Source organism: Pristis pectinata, chromosome 29 (genome assembly GCF_009764475.1).
Source record: "Pristis pectinata isolate sPriPec2 chromosome 29, sPriPec2.1.pri, whole genome shotgun sequence".
Lineage (NCBI taxonomy): Eukaryota > Metazoa > Chordata > Chondrichthyes > Rhinopristiformes > Pristidae > Pristis > Pristis pectinata.
The window spans coordinates 19,543,307-19,557,916 of NC_067433.1; the positions used below are offsets into that span (position 1 = coordinate 19,543,307).

The 14,610-nt window shown below is 41.9% G+C and overlaps 2 protein-coding genes across 2 annotated transcripts in view; one reads left to right on the forward strand and one right to left on the reverse strand.

Moving 5' to 3' along the window:
* Positions 1–11,419, reverse strand: part of zgc:152830 (uncharacterized protein LOC767682 homolog) — a 50,447-nt gene extending 39,028 nt beyond the window's left edge. The window contains exons 1-3 of the mRNA XM_052041232.1: positions 11,320–11,419; positions 2,424–2,465; positions 1,752–1,848 (exon numbers count right to left, since the gene is read on the reverse strand). Coding sequence (XP_051897192.1) covers positions 1,752–1,848; positions 2,424–2,465; positions 11,320–11,339 — 159 coding nt within the window. The 5' untranslated portion in view covers positions 11,340–11,419. The remainder of the gene's footprint in view (positions 1–1,751; positions 1,849–2,423; positions 2,466–11,319) is intronic.
* A 137-nt stretch (positions 11,420–11,556) lies between these two features.
* Positions 11,557–14,610, forward strand: part of fahd2a (fumarylacetoacetate hydrolase domain containing 2A) — a 40,255-nt gene continuing 37,201 nt past the window's right edge. The window contains exon 1 of the mRNA XM_052041233.1: positions 11,557–11,611. The gene's annotated coding sequence lies outside the window, so the exon portion shown is untranslated. The remainder of the gene's footprint in view (positions 11,612–14,610) is intronic.

Here is a 14,610-nt window from a genome sequence, read left to right on the forward strand (position 1 = left end):
TGGCAGTTCTAGGATTTGGATGCAGTGTCAATGCAGGTTCCATTGGCATTTTCCACATCAGAATGTGTAACTTGGCAGGGAATCTGCAAGTAATGGTGATCCCATGTGCCCTTGCCCTCCTTTGTGACAGAGGTTATAGCTTTGGGAGGCATTGTTCGAATGGACTAGGTGAATGTACTGCTGTCCATTTTGTAGATGGTGTGCTGGTAAAGGGAATGAACTTTTAGCTTGGTGACTGGGGTAACAATCAAGCAGACTGCTTTGTCCTGGATGATATCCACTTCTTGAACATTGTTGGAGTTACTCTCCCAGGCAATTGGAGAGTATTTCATTGGACTCCTAGCTTGTGTTGTCAATGGCAGAAGGGCTATGATAGCCTGACTTGCTCTTGTATCAGTGTATTTGTGGCTAGCCCAGCTGAGTTTTTGGTTAATGGTGATCACCCTGGACATTAATGGTAATGCCAGTGAATGTCAAGGATGGGTGGTCAGATTCTCTTGAACATGGTCATTGTCTAAGACTGTGGCATTAATGTTATTTGCCACTTATCAATCCATGCCTGAATGTTGCTTAGGTCTTGCTTCATGCAGACATGGACTGCTTCATTTGCTAAGGATCTGCAGAGGGAATTGAACATTTGTGCAATCATCAAAAACATCCCAACCTCTGACCTTCTGACAGTAGGAGTGTCATTGATGAAACACCCAAGATGATGTCCAAATCATCAGTCTGTGCAAAATCCAGTGCAAATCAAGAAATTTATTCAGCTAAACACTGGAAAGACCAAAGCCATTGACTTTGATCCTCACCACATACTCATTCACTAGTCATCTACTCCAACTCCAAAGCTTTAACATACTATCTACAACCCTCAGCCACCAACCACATGTCTGCTGCATCACCACATCTACCTGCATCTTTATAATACTCAACTTCAGCCTCAATCGATCTGAAGCAGCCTCACTGAAGTGAAGATTCTGATTTCCATGCACTAAGAAAACCAAGGGATATCTGGAGGGCTATGAACAACCACATTCCTAGCATGCTATCAGAGGTAGCTCTGATTTTCCAGCTTAGCTCCTCTGACCAGCCTCCCAGCTGCCATTTACTCAAGACCACCAAAATCTCTAACAATAGATGTGCACTATTCTCTTAACCAACCCGTATAATACACACTCAGTCTGGCAAATCTTAAGTTTTAATGGATTTGAAATCTAACAAACCTCTGAAACTCCAACCTCCTGCTCTAAATCTTATGCGATCTGTGTTTTCTCAATATTGGCCTCGTGCATCGTATTTCAAAATCATCTGTCAGTAGCAGCAATCAGCTAGTTATCCAAGATCTGGAATTCACTCCCAAGCTGATTTTTCCTAATACATAAAAGATAGGCCTTTGGGCTAATATTAACATGAAGTTTGGTCTTAGCTTGCTCAAAAAGTTAAATACAAAAGGCAATGAATAAATCAAGCATATAGTACAAATGAAAATTTCTTATAGTCCTTCTCCCTCAGGTTCCATTCTACTTCAAGAGTTGCACAAGCAAATCTTTTCACTCATAAGGCAGAAGGCCTAAATGAAAAGCCTACGGTGAAGTCCATTACAGATGGTCTAGCACGAGATATTTTTAAAAATGTGAATCCCATCAGAGCACTTTTATCTGTAATCAGAGTCAGTCACACTCTTACTTCAGCTTATAAATGCCAAAAGTACAGGTAGAAAACAATTCAAGGTACATATTAAGAATACTTACAGATTTGTACTGGTCAAGTGGGGTCTTCAAACATTTCAAATCTCCAGAAAGCTTGTCAATGGTATTTGTTACTAAGACAACACCATCAAACTTCAGCCTGCTCACAGAAAAAAATGGTTATTTGCCTTAGCATAAATAATGATAATTTAAATTTGAAAACCTGCTCAACACTTTGTAAACTGGACTTATAGCTAGCATGCAGGGCAAATATCAGGCAAGCACTAGTTACTCATCTACAAGCTAGATAAGGAAGCCTGTAACACATTGAAGTGCAAGCACAAAGCATACCAAGCAATTTCTTCCAGAAATCAATTCAACATTTTTTTTTAAAAGGGGGCAAGAATACATTACTGCTCCATGTTCTACAAACTATTGACCTCAAAAGTCAGCACTCTTTCCCCTCTTGGGGAACATTTGCATCCGACATCCAAAGATCTGAAAGGTTAACAAACCCACTGCAACATTTAAGAATAACCTGCTCCTATCTATATTTAACCAGTTTACAGGTGAAGCTCAGACAACTAAACATTTTATCTTTTAATCAAGAAAAGAATGCCTGAGGGAAGGTAGCAAATGTCATTAAAATAATTTGATCATTTTGTCACAACTCATGCTACAAACAATTTGAATAAGTACAATTAGGACAAAGGTCAAGAGCAATATTATACTCACAGGTTGGTTTGCAATTGAGTTGTGAAGATAATTTCTGGAACTCTGCAAGATACAGTATTTTAAAAATAAAAATTAATACTGATTAAGGATCACGTTTAGCTGACCAGCAAAATCTTCACGTTTCAACCTCATGATTACTTATTATATAACACAATAAAAGGATAAGCAGAGAACAATTGCTATTACTTCATTGAACATTATGGTAGAGGCAGCATATTCATTTGAAATCAAGGTATTGTACAAAATTAGATTTGTTTTCCCTCTCAACTTGTCTGTCACTGAAATAGCATTGAGCTGTCGAGTACCAAGGTGAAATGTTATTGACCATAAGTTCACATACAGAGCAAGTCCTTCAACTCTGCTAACACAAGGAAACAGCCATTCTGCACTTTGTGCCTGTTCTGCCATTCAGCAAAATCATGGTTGATCTTTTACAACACCACTTTTCTACACCAACTCCACATCCCTTTGTGTCCAAAAAATCTTATTCTTGAATATACCCAGCAACTGCCTCACTGCCCTCAAGTTGAGAATTCCAGATTCATTACCCTGCCCTGAATGACCGACTCCTTATTTTGAGACTGTAGCCTTTGGGTTTAGTCACCCAGCCAGGAAAAACATCAACTCTGCATCTGGATAATTTTATACATTTAACATATTTAGTTTGAAATTCAATAGAATTATGGCTGATCATCTACACAACTACCTTCCTGCAGTAACCTTATACCGAAGAACTCATTGATCACCTTCTTGAATATACTCGGTAAACTCCAGCATTCACACCCCTTGCAGTTTCCTACCTCCCAAAAATTAACAATTCACTGAATTTCAATACAAATAGTCCCTATCAATCCTAAACAATTGGCCTCATCACAGATCCAGTTCTAAACAATTCAGCCGGAGGAACAATCCTTTAGGGCTGATCTTGTCAAGGCCATTGGGAAGCTTGCAGTTTCCCCAAAAGATTCTTCTAAACCCCAGGAATTACAGTATAGGCACATCCTACTCACTCACTCCCATCATGGGAAACCAACAGATGAATTTCAGTTGCATCAACTCTTAAGACAAGTATATTCTTCCTTGGGCAAGGACACAAATGAGAGAGAAATTCAAGATGTGATCTCAGTAAGGTTCTATATTGCAGAGAGCACTCTTATCCTTGTATCCTTTTAAGGGCAGCATACCATTTGCTTTCCCAATTCCAGATTAACTTTGTTTCACATATACGTAGTCCTTTCAAAATCTTTATCCTGGTTCATTATTTGAACAAGATGTTTGCTACTTATGTCATTGAAATTAACAACCAATTAGATGTTAAAATAACAAACCAACGATTTTGTGTTAACTTTTATAACTGCCATCTTCAGATTTGTGTTATTCATCTGCCACTTGTCCTCATTCAATACAACTTTGTAGCCTCTGCATTTACCTTACAGCTTACTTTTCCATTATGAAAGCAATTTGAATTAACAAAATTGAACTGTACATATACAAAAGATGTTTATATAAACAAGCACATCGCTTTTTACAGTGCAGTCATTTAAAGTGTAAAATACTGCATCCAAGTGTCTGAACTCAATTCCTGCACAGGCAATATCAATTTATCCAAGCCGACAAAGGGGTACAATTAAATCATCAAGCTTGGAGATGAAACTGTACCATTCCTACTTATCAGAGGACTGTAATCAACCTTGGGCCCAACCTAATAGTCTTAAGGCAATAGCCTGAATCTCTGGTGTCAGCAAAACACAAATGACCTCAGAATATTACTTCCCATCATTTGTAAATTGACAATTGTTTGGTGCAGCCAAAGTATCACAATCATAAGCACACTGCAGTTTCTGTTGGGTTAAACCTTGACTAATTAAACAGTTAAGGGTTACTGTTCAAGACTTACAAGTGAACAGGGGCTATTTCTAATTACTGTCACATTCCTTTAACATTTTGCATAGATCACTAATGACTAATTTTCACACCAACAGGAAGACTCCGGCATGTCTCAAATTTTAAGAAATATTAATACTCAGCGTTTTTTTTTAAAGAATACAGCAGTCAAGGACTAATGACACCTTAATTTGGTTATCAATACTCAGGATGGAAACTACCAAAGTCCAAGCACACAAGATTTACAACAGCAACAAGTTGCAATATGTTTAGTAAAAGCAAGCTGCTTGTGAAAATAGATTAACCAAATTAATCCTTAACTAAATCTTTCAAAGTACGACATGCAGTCATCCTGATAATGCATGGTAACATAAAATAAGTATCTTGCACTAGACTTCTTAGCAAGGCAAGATAATTGACTCAAGATGCCTACTCATTGCTTTCACTCATGAAATGAATCAGTATGACAAGTTGATGCTATTTAAAGGTGGGATGCAGATAATTTCTCAGGTGCTCTCTTGCAAGGTGCAGGAAGCTGCAATTAAGGCAGATATAGTATGGAAGGACTGGTAGACCTAATATCATATAGAATGACCTGGGTGTAGGGATCCACTAGTGCATTTCTCAACCAGAAAATGTACTTAACCACACTCCGGAAGTTTGATCATTTCAATATTTAAAAGAAAATTAAAAGATGGTAAGAGTAAAATGACTATGAAGCTGCCACTTTGTTATAGAAAAGACACCCAAATAATTCACTCTCATCCTTGGAAATGAAATGTCCTGTTCCTGGCCAGCATGACTAACCCCACACTCAACTCCTAACTGCTTCTGAAGGTGGCCAGCAAGATCCTCACCTGCATCAAATGGAAATCGGCAATTTAACCCAATTCATGATTTTGTCAGCTATGCCCAAATACAAAACCTGTTTACCACTGCGTTGGGTTTTTCCAATAAGGAGCCCGCTGTTAACTATTGTGAAGAGCATTGTGAAGCACAAATCTCAGCAAGGTCACTTTTGCCTTGAAGACTATTGATTAAAACCAGTTGAATTTACCACATAGTTCCCCAGTGTTTGAAATGCACCCAAGTCCTACCTATTTGTCCTGAAACAAAAGGAATGTTCAAGGGATACAATGGATAAATTGATTTCACTGGGATGGGGGATTGATGCTGCTGGTTGAAAAAACAGGCCAACATTAAATATGCACTATCCCTGAATCAACATCTCAGCAAACTGTCGTGACAGAATTTTAAGATTTCACACCATTCCAGAGATGAAAACAGTAAATATATTTCAGATCTCCCATGATCTGACTAAAATAAAAACCAAAGTGTCAGGAAATAGACAATTTTACATTAATCTTTAATGGAATCATTATAGAAGGCTTGGAGTGAACAGAGTGGAAATGTAAGTGATAAAAGTTAAGGTAAAATATTGGCAAGGGTTATCCTTTCCTGCTGAAAGGTGAAACAAAAAGTTCAGATCAAGCATAAGTCTCAGCAAGATCACTTTTGCCTTGAAGACTATTGATTTAAGACTACTGATAATCAGGTCAATTTTGAAGACTGTTTGAAATATAAATTAGATTCTTTTTTTCCCCAAATATCCACCTAAAAACAGACAGGTTTGCTATCTTGGCCAATATCCATTGGTCAAAAATATTTTGAATTGCAACTCAAATCCATATTTTTTTGCTTACCTCTAACTCAACTCTGCACACCCCCCATTTCTGTGTTATCCTCCATATTCAATTGCAACAGATTCATCACGGATGTATCCTTAGAATATTTCTTTCTCTAATTCACTCCCCTCCTCTTAACCAACTCTTGAAACCTTGTCATTGATAAGCTTTGATTTCAGGCCTAATTTTAATCAGATGACATATTATGAGGAAAATGCCAATAACAGTTACCAGTCAGAACAAAACTATACTTCATTATGTCTGCCTTTTTCTTCGTCTTACAAAATATCAAATTATTCAGCCTACTGGCTGGTAAGAGTACTTAACACCAATGTGTAGCAACTCACCGTCTGAGCAAGCGAACCAGCTCGGCGGTCGGGTCGCGCATTGTCGGAGCGGCGAGGCCCAAGATGGCATTAGGCCTTCGTCTTCCCCAAGCGACAGGGAGAACCCACGCGCAGGAAAGGTTTGATGACATAGCGTATACCTCATTGCCATTTTAAGTGGGCGGGAACAGTCCCTCTTAAAAGGCCCGCGCAAGGCGGGAAAATAAACCATTTCTTGTTCTGAAACCCTTTGACTAGTGTCTTGTTTTCACATCGCGGCTTTTCACAATGAAAAGCCAAAAACTTTAGATGCTGGAAATCTGATAAAAAAAACAGATGCCAGAAACACTCAGCAGGACAGGCAGCATGTATAGAAAGAGAAATAGTGTTAACATTTCATGCTCAAGATCCTTTATCAGAACACTGATGAAATGTCTCCAACTTGATGACACCAAAATCATGAAGCTTTCAGCTACACAATACTATATTCTTGCATTCAACAAAGGCAAAATTGAACAGTGAAGAAAGCAAGACACTCTAGAAAAATAAACCTAAGTACACAGGTGCTTCCTCACCACAGAAAGCAGCACTGCTGAAACAACCACAGGTACAGAAGGAATGGCAGGGTGAAGGAACCATGGGTGACAAGAGAGGTGGAACAACTAGTTTGGAAGAAGGCAGCAGCATACATAAGGTGTAAGCAGCAAGGATCAGATAGGGCTCGTGAGGAATATAGAGTAGCCAGGAAGGAACTTAAGAGGGGGCTGAGGAGGGCAAGAAGAGGACATGAAAAGGCTTTGGCAAGTAGGGTTAAGGAGAATCCCAAGGCTTTTTTCTCATACGTGAAGAGCAGAAGGATGGCTAGAGTAAAGGTAGGTCCGATTAAAGACAAAGGTGGGAAGATGTGCCTGGAAGCTGTGGAAGTGGGTGAGGTTCTCAATGAGTACTTCTCTTCAGTATTCACCAAAGAGAGGGGTCTTGATGACGCTGAGGACAGTGTTGGTAAGGGTAATGTTCTAGAGCATGTAGATATCAAGAGAGAGGATGTGTTGGAGCTGTTAGAAAATATTAGGACAGATAAGTCCCCGGGGCCTGACGGAATATTCCCCAGGCTGCTTCGCGAAGTGAGGGAGGAGATTGCTGAACCGTTGGCTAGGATCTTTGAGTCCTCGTTGTCCATGGGAATGGTACTGGAGGATTGGAGGGTGGCAAATGTTGTCCCCTTATTCAGTAAAGGTAGTAGGGATAGTCCAGGGAATTACAGACCAGTGAGCCTTACATCTGTGGTGGGTAAGCTGTTAGAAAGGATTCTGTTAGAAAGGCTTTGTGAAGTGAAGATCTTGCCTCACAAGCCTGACAAGTTCTTTGAGAAGGTGACCAGGAAGATTGATGAGGGTAGTGCAGTAGATGTGCTCTACATGGATTTTAGTAAGGCGTCTGACAAGGTTCCGCATGGTAGGCTTCTTCAGAAGGTCAGAGGCCAAGGGATCCAGGGGGCTTGGCCGTGTGGATTCAGAACTGGCTTGCCTGTAGAAAGCAGAGGGTTGTGGTGGAGGGAGTGCATTCGGATTGGAGGGCTGTGACTAGTGGTGTCCCACAGGGATTGGTTCTAGGACTTCTACTTTTTGTGATATTTATTAATGACTTGGATGAGGGGGTGGAAGAGTGGGTTAGCAAGTTTGCAGACGAAACAAAAATCTGTGCTGTTGCGGATAGTGTGAAGGGCTGTCAAAGCTTACAGAGGGATATTGATAGGATGCAGAGCTGAGCTGACGAGTGGCAGATGGAGTTCAATCCAGAGAAGTGCGAGGTAGTACACTTTGGAAGGACCAACTCCAAGGTGGAGTACAAGGTTAATGGCAGGATTTTGGGCAGTGTGGAGGAGCAGAGGGATCTGGGGGTTCATATCCACAGATCACTGAAAGTTGCCTCACAGGTGGATAGGGTAGTTAAGAAAGTTTATGGGACGTTGGCATTCATAAGTCACGGGATAGAGTTTAAGAGCCGCGAAGTAATGATGCAGCTTTACAAAACTCTGATTAGACCACACAGAGTGCTGTGTCCAATTCTGGTCGCCTCATTATAGGAAGGATGTGGAAGCATTGGAGAGGGTGCAGGGGAGATTTACCAGGATGCTGCCTGGATTAGAGAGAATGGATTATGAGGGGAGACTAAAGGAGCTAAGTCTTTACTCATTGGAGAGGAGGATGATGAGAGGAGACATGATAGAGGTATACAAAATATTAAGAGGAATAGATAGAGTGGACAGCCAGTGCCTCTTTCCCAGGGCACCAATGCTCAATACAAGAGGGCATGGCTTTAAGGTAATGGGTGGGAAGTTCAAGGGAGATGTCAGAGGGAGGTTTTTCACCCAGAGAGTGGTTGGTGCATGAAAAGCACTGCCTGGGGTGGTGGTGGAGGCTGATACATTGGTCAAATTCAGAGATTATTAGATAAGCATATGGAGGAATTTAAAATAGAGGGATATGTGGGAGGAAGGGGTTAGATAGTCTTAGGTGTGGTTAGAAGGTCGGCACAACATGGTGGGCCGAAGGGCCTGTATTGTGCTGTATTTTTTATGGTTCTATGGAAAAAGCTGCAGCATGTGCAACTTGCAGACCTTAACTGCAAGGTCAGCATGGACATTAGGGCAACTGAGAAAGTTCTTCTGGGTCCAGAGTAGAGTCATTTTTATGCAAATCAAGAGGCGACATGGTAAAATGGCGCTACGCTTCAATATTCAGTTGCAGCAAGAGGCAAAGAGTGCAACACCTTTTGGGCTAAACACTGTTCAAGAACAGCCATGGTCATGCAAGATTCAGTACTCTGTCAAGACCAAATCGCAAGCTTTGCATTCTGCCCTTCAATAGAAAAATCTGTGATTAGTGGAAGGTCATCAGTAGAAACATATTAATTGTTTCGCTAACCTGCAATGCTACTTTTAATCATATGTTCAAATACATAATTCCCGTTCTACTTTCATTTTCACATTTTCTCATTGTCCCAAGACCATTTGGCCCAGAGTCCATGCTTGCTCTCAGATTAATCCCATTCGCCCACTTATTTCCCTGCAACCTATTCTCTCACATGTGCCCATCAACTCCTCATGGTTCTACAACCCACCTACACTAGGGGTAATTTACAGTTAGCCAAGTGCCAACAAGCATACCTTTGGGATATGGGGAGAGACCAGAGAATCCAGGGAGAATGTGGAAGCAATAGATTCTGACCAAAGGTTAGGTTGGTGGGTCTGTCAGGTCAAGGTTTGTCAAATGGAATCACATTAGCACCTGAGAGATTAATTTGCAGAAAAAAGAACAGGACAATGGGATTATTCTACTAGCAGGAGCCTGCTGAAAGGATTGCTTCTGTATCACAATGATTTTATGTTTCACAGGGATCATAAACTTACAACTGCTTGGTCTTGTATTATGTCGTATTATTCTCGTCTCTACAACTATGTTTTACTGCTTTGTAGATGTAAAAATTACACATCAAAAAACGTTAATCAGTAATAAGAATGCAAGAGAATTAAGTAGTTGTACAATCTCATTTTACACTTGCATATCATGATCAAAGTACACAACTGGCACTACAAAGCATTTTATTGCAGGCAAAGTCCAACAGCACAGCTCCATTAACCAAATTTCAACTCCAAAAACCTTTGGTCTCAATTCTGAGTTTAGATTCTTGAAAGATCCATTTCTTTACCTCACATCCACTTTGAGACCAAAAGATCATCCAGATATCACAAAACTATTTATCCTGCAAATGTCCAGCTGATGGTAGATACTAGCATAAAATGGAAAAATTGCAATAACAATAAACAACAGAAACTGGAGATGACTCAGCATCTGTGGAGACAAACAATTAACATACAAGTCAACCTTTCAACAAAATGGGCTGGCAGGGGCACAGCGTAGAGTCGGTTTGAAGATTTTCCCCCCAACAAGATGGTCATTGAAACCTCGAATTCACAGACTGACGTCGTGGAGGCAGGTACCCTCACAACATTTAAGTAGTTTTTGAAACATTACAGCATAGAAGGCTAAAGACCAAGAGCAGGGAAATAGGATTAATATAGATAGGTACTTGATGGCCAGTATAAATTTCACGAGCAGGAGGGACTGTTTCTGTGCTGTCAATAAGAAGATTACACATGAAAACAATGAAGTCAAACTTTAAGATTTTTTTAAATATAAAAACGTAAAAGTATATAAAGATATGCAATATATAAAGATAACATAAAAGTAAAGGGCTACAAACTCAACAACTAAAGGGAACACAACTTTTCAAGAATTTCAATTTATTTACTTTGTAGTGGTTGCTACCGCGAAGTAAAACAAGACGCTAGTGGGAGGATTGTCAAACAAGAACTGGTTTATTCTCCCGCCTTGCGCGGGCCTTTTAAGGGAGACTGTTCCCGCCCAATGCAACCAGCAATGACGCAAAGTACTACGTCATCAAGTCTTCCCCGCCCGTGGGTTCTCCCCGTCGCTCGGGAAAGACGAAGCCCACCGCCATCCTGGGTCTCGCCCCTCCGACCCCGACTGCCGAGCCGGTTCGCCTAACCGGACGGTGAGTCGCTACAACTTCCACATTTATTACTTCACTTCTCCTTTTATGATTGCACGGAGTACTCCGTTGTGCATAGTTGAAATTTAGTGTTCTATTTATGCTAAATTACGGTCACCCTAATTGCAGCAGTATACGTGCACAAACTCGTTCAGCAAATCGATTGATTTGATCAGACGGCGGTCAAGCGGCCGTGAAGTACCAGCGCCCGGCAGAGACGGCAAGTGTGCTGACGGGATCCAAAGTCTATGGGGGGGGGGGGGGTGGGGGGGAGCAGAAGTGCAGCCCAGTCCAGTCAGTGACCCTACTCTAGAACATTCTCTGCCCCGTCGTGCCCACGCCGGTACACGGAGCCCAGCTTCACGACAGAACTATAACCTTGAACACATCGATGAGCGCCAGCCGCACAGGTCACCTCACACTCACCTCAGCTTAGCACCCGCCATCACCGCCGCAGCCCCGACTGCGAACACCACCGTGTTGTGCCGAGCCCGCCCACGCTCGTCCTTTATCACTTTCACCGCCGGTCCCGCCCACCTTACACTATTATTGGCTACGACTCGCGCCCCAATTTGATTGACGGCGGTCCCACATATGCGCTGTTCTGATTTGCTGGCGTGATCAAGGGACGGCGTTATGATTGGCCAGCGTTCCACCGCCTGCTGTCAATCGCGGTTGTAATGCGGTTGTCGTTGAACGGCGACGGTTGAGATTAGAAGTAAATGTGCTTAAGCTTCTCGTTGTTGGGGTTGGAGTATCTGTCACCATTTCTGGACGGGTTTATCTGCTTGCAAAGGTACGAACTGTGGAGAATAGAAATAGATTCGCTTTCTAATGAGGTTAAACAGGCACCAGGGCCTGTGGAGAGCAAGGATCCTCGCTCTAAATTGGTGCTTGGCGACCTGACCAGTGAGCCCATGGTTAATGTCATTAAACGTGAGGTGTAAACCTGCATCCAAGTCAGCTGTAGAAATTCCCAACTGTGTATTCGGCCTGAAGCCCAGTCTTTTCCCCACCCAGCTCCAAGGACTCCCTCTGACTCAGTCAGTAACTTATGTTATGCAGCTCTTCCGTGTAGCAAAGCAACCAGAGGAGCTTCTTCTTGGGCAATTCCTAGTCCCTTGGGGTTGAGGGTGACTTGCTTCCACTTCTCTATTTTGAGGAGTGGCAGATTTCTGTAGAGGTCGAGTGACCAGTGCACACTAGTTATCACATGAAATTGTCAGAGTAAGATCTCGGCCTGATGGCAAGAAGATTCAAGACTGGATAGGAGACCAGACTCTGCTGGATAGATTTAGCACATGCACATACAGTGGTCTGGATACACTCTCACCAAGTGCTGCCTCAATCTGACCACACACACTCATATTGAGGCAAACACCTACCTTTTTTTTGGTCCCCTCTCTCCCTCCCATCCTCCTCCCCTTTCAGACTGTCCAGACAAAATGTCACACTGAGCTACATAAGGAGATAGAAAACAGGTGACCAGAAGCTCGGTTACAGAGGAAGACTTAATGCAATGTTAGAGAAATGTGGAAAGAGAAGACATGTAGAGAGTTTTAGGGATAAATTTCCAGACACTTGGCAGCTGAAATCACAACAACCAGTGTTGAAACAATTAAATTATGGATGATTGAAAGGCCAGAATGCAAGGCGTAAATATCTTGTGGGGTTATAGGACTAGAAGAGATCACAGAGATGGAGAGGCAAGGCAATAAAGGAAAATTGAAAACAAGGGTGAGAATTTTAAAATTGAGGTATCATTTGACTGGAGTATAATAAAGCTTGGAGACACAGGAGACTGCAGATGCTGGAACCTGGAGCAACAAATGATCTGCTGGAGGAACTCAGCGGGTTGAGCGGCATCTGTGGGGGGAAAGAATTGTCGATGCTTAAGGTCGAAAACCCACGTCAGGATAATAAAGCTTAACGTTCAGAAATGTTGAATGAATGAGATCTGGTACAAGTTGAGACACAGTCATAAAACATAAAACAGTACAGTACAGGAACAAGCCTTCAGCCCACAATGTGCCGAACTAATTAAGCTAATGTTACCTAATTACACTAATCCCTTCTGCCCACACATGGTCCACATCCGTCCATATCCTGCATATTCATGTGTCTATCTAAGAGCCGCTTTAAGTGCCTATATCATATCTCTGTCCACCACCACCCCTGGCAGCACAGTCCAGGCACCCACCACTCTCTGTGTAAAAAAAACTCACCCTGCACATCTCCTTTGAACTTTCCCCTTCTCACTCTAAATGTGTGCCCTCTAGTATTAGACATTTAGACCCTGGGAAAAAGATACTGGCTGTTTATCTATGCCTCTCATAATTTTATAAACTTCTATCCTAGCCTCCACTGCTCCAGAAAAAATAATCTCAGTTTGAACAACCTCTCCTTATAACATATGCCCTCAAATCCAGATAGCATCCTGATAATCATCTTCTGAACCCTCTCCAAAGCCTTCACATCCTTCCTATAATGGAGCGACCAGAATTGAATGCAATACTCCAGATGTGGCCTCACCAGAATTTTATAAAGCTGCAACATAGCTTCCTGACTCTTGAACTCAGTGCCTCAACTAATAAAGATAAGCATGCCACACACCTTCTTTACCACCCTATCAACTTGTGTGCCCACTTTCAGGGAGCTATGGACTCAGACCCCGAGCCCTCTGTACATCGATGCTATTAATGATCATACCATTAACTGTGTACCTTCCCTTTACATTTGATCTACCAAAATGCAAAACTTCACTTGCCTGGATTAAACTCCATCTGCCATTTCTCCTCCCATTTCTGCATCTGATCTATATTCTGCTGTATCCTTTGGCTATCTTCTACACTATCGACAATGCCACCAGTTTTTGTGTCATATGCAAACTTCCTAACCCACCCATCTACATTTTCATCCAAGTCATATGTATATATCACAAACACCAAAGGTCCCAGTATGTATCCCTGCAGAACACCACTAGTCATGGACCTCCACCGAGAGTAAGACCCATTGACCACTCTCCTCTGCCTTCTATGGACAAGCCAATTCTGAATCCAAACGGCCAAATCACCTAGGATCCCATGCATTTTAATCTTCTGATATGAATCTACTATGAGGAACCTTGTCAAACACCTTACTAAAATCCATGTAGACAGCACCCGCTTCTCTACCTTCATTGATTACCTTCGTCACCTTTTCAAAAAATTCAGTCAAGTTACTGAATGACCTCCCCCACACAAAACCATGCTGACTGTCTCTAATTAGGCCATGCTTTTCCAAATGCTCATAATGCTCATATCCCTAAGAATCCTCTCCAACAGCTTCCCTTCCACTGATGTGAGACTCCCTAGTCTATAATTCCAGAATTATCCCTATTTCCCTTCTTGAACAAAGGAACAAAATTAGCTACTTACCGGTCCTCTGAAACCTCACCTGTGGCAAAAGAGGACACAAAGGTCTTGATCAAGGCCCTAGCAATCTCATCTCTTGTCTCTCTCAAAAACTTGGAGTATAACCCGTCACGCCCTGGGGACTTGTCCATATTAATGTTCTTCAAGGGATTTAACACCACCTCTTTCTTTATCTCAAAATGCCCTAGCATATTAGCACGCACTACATGTCCTTCTCTTTGGTGAATACCGATGCAAAGTACTCATTTAGGACCTCCGCCTCCAAGCACATGTCCTGTCCTTTATCCTTGAGTGGTCCTACCCT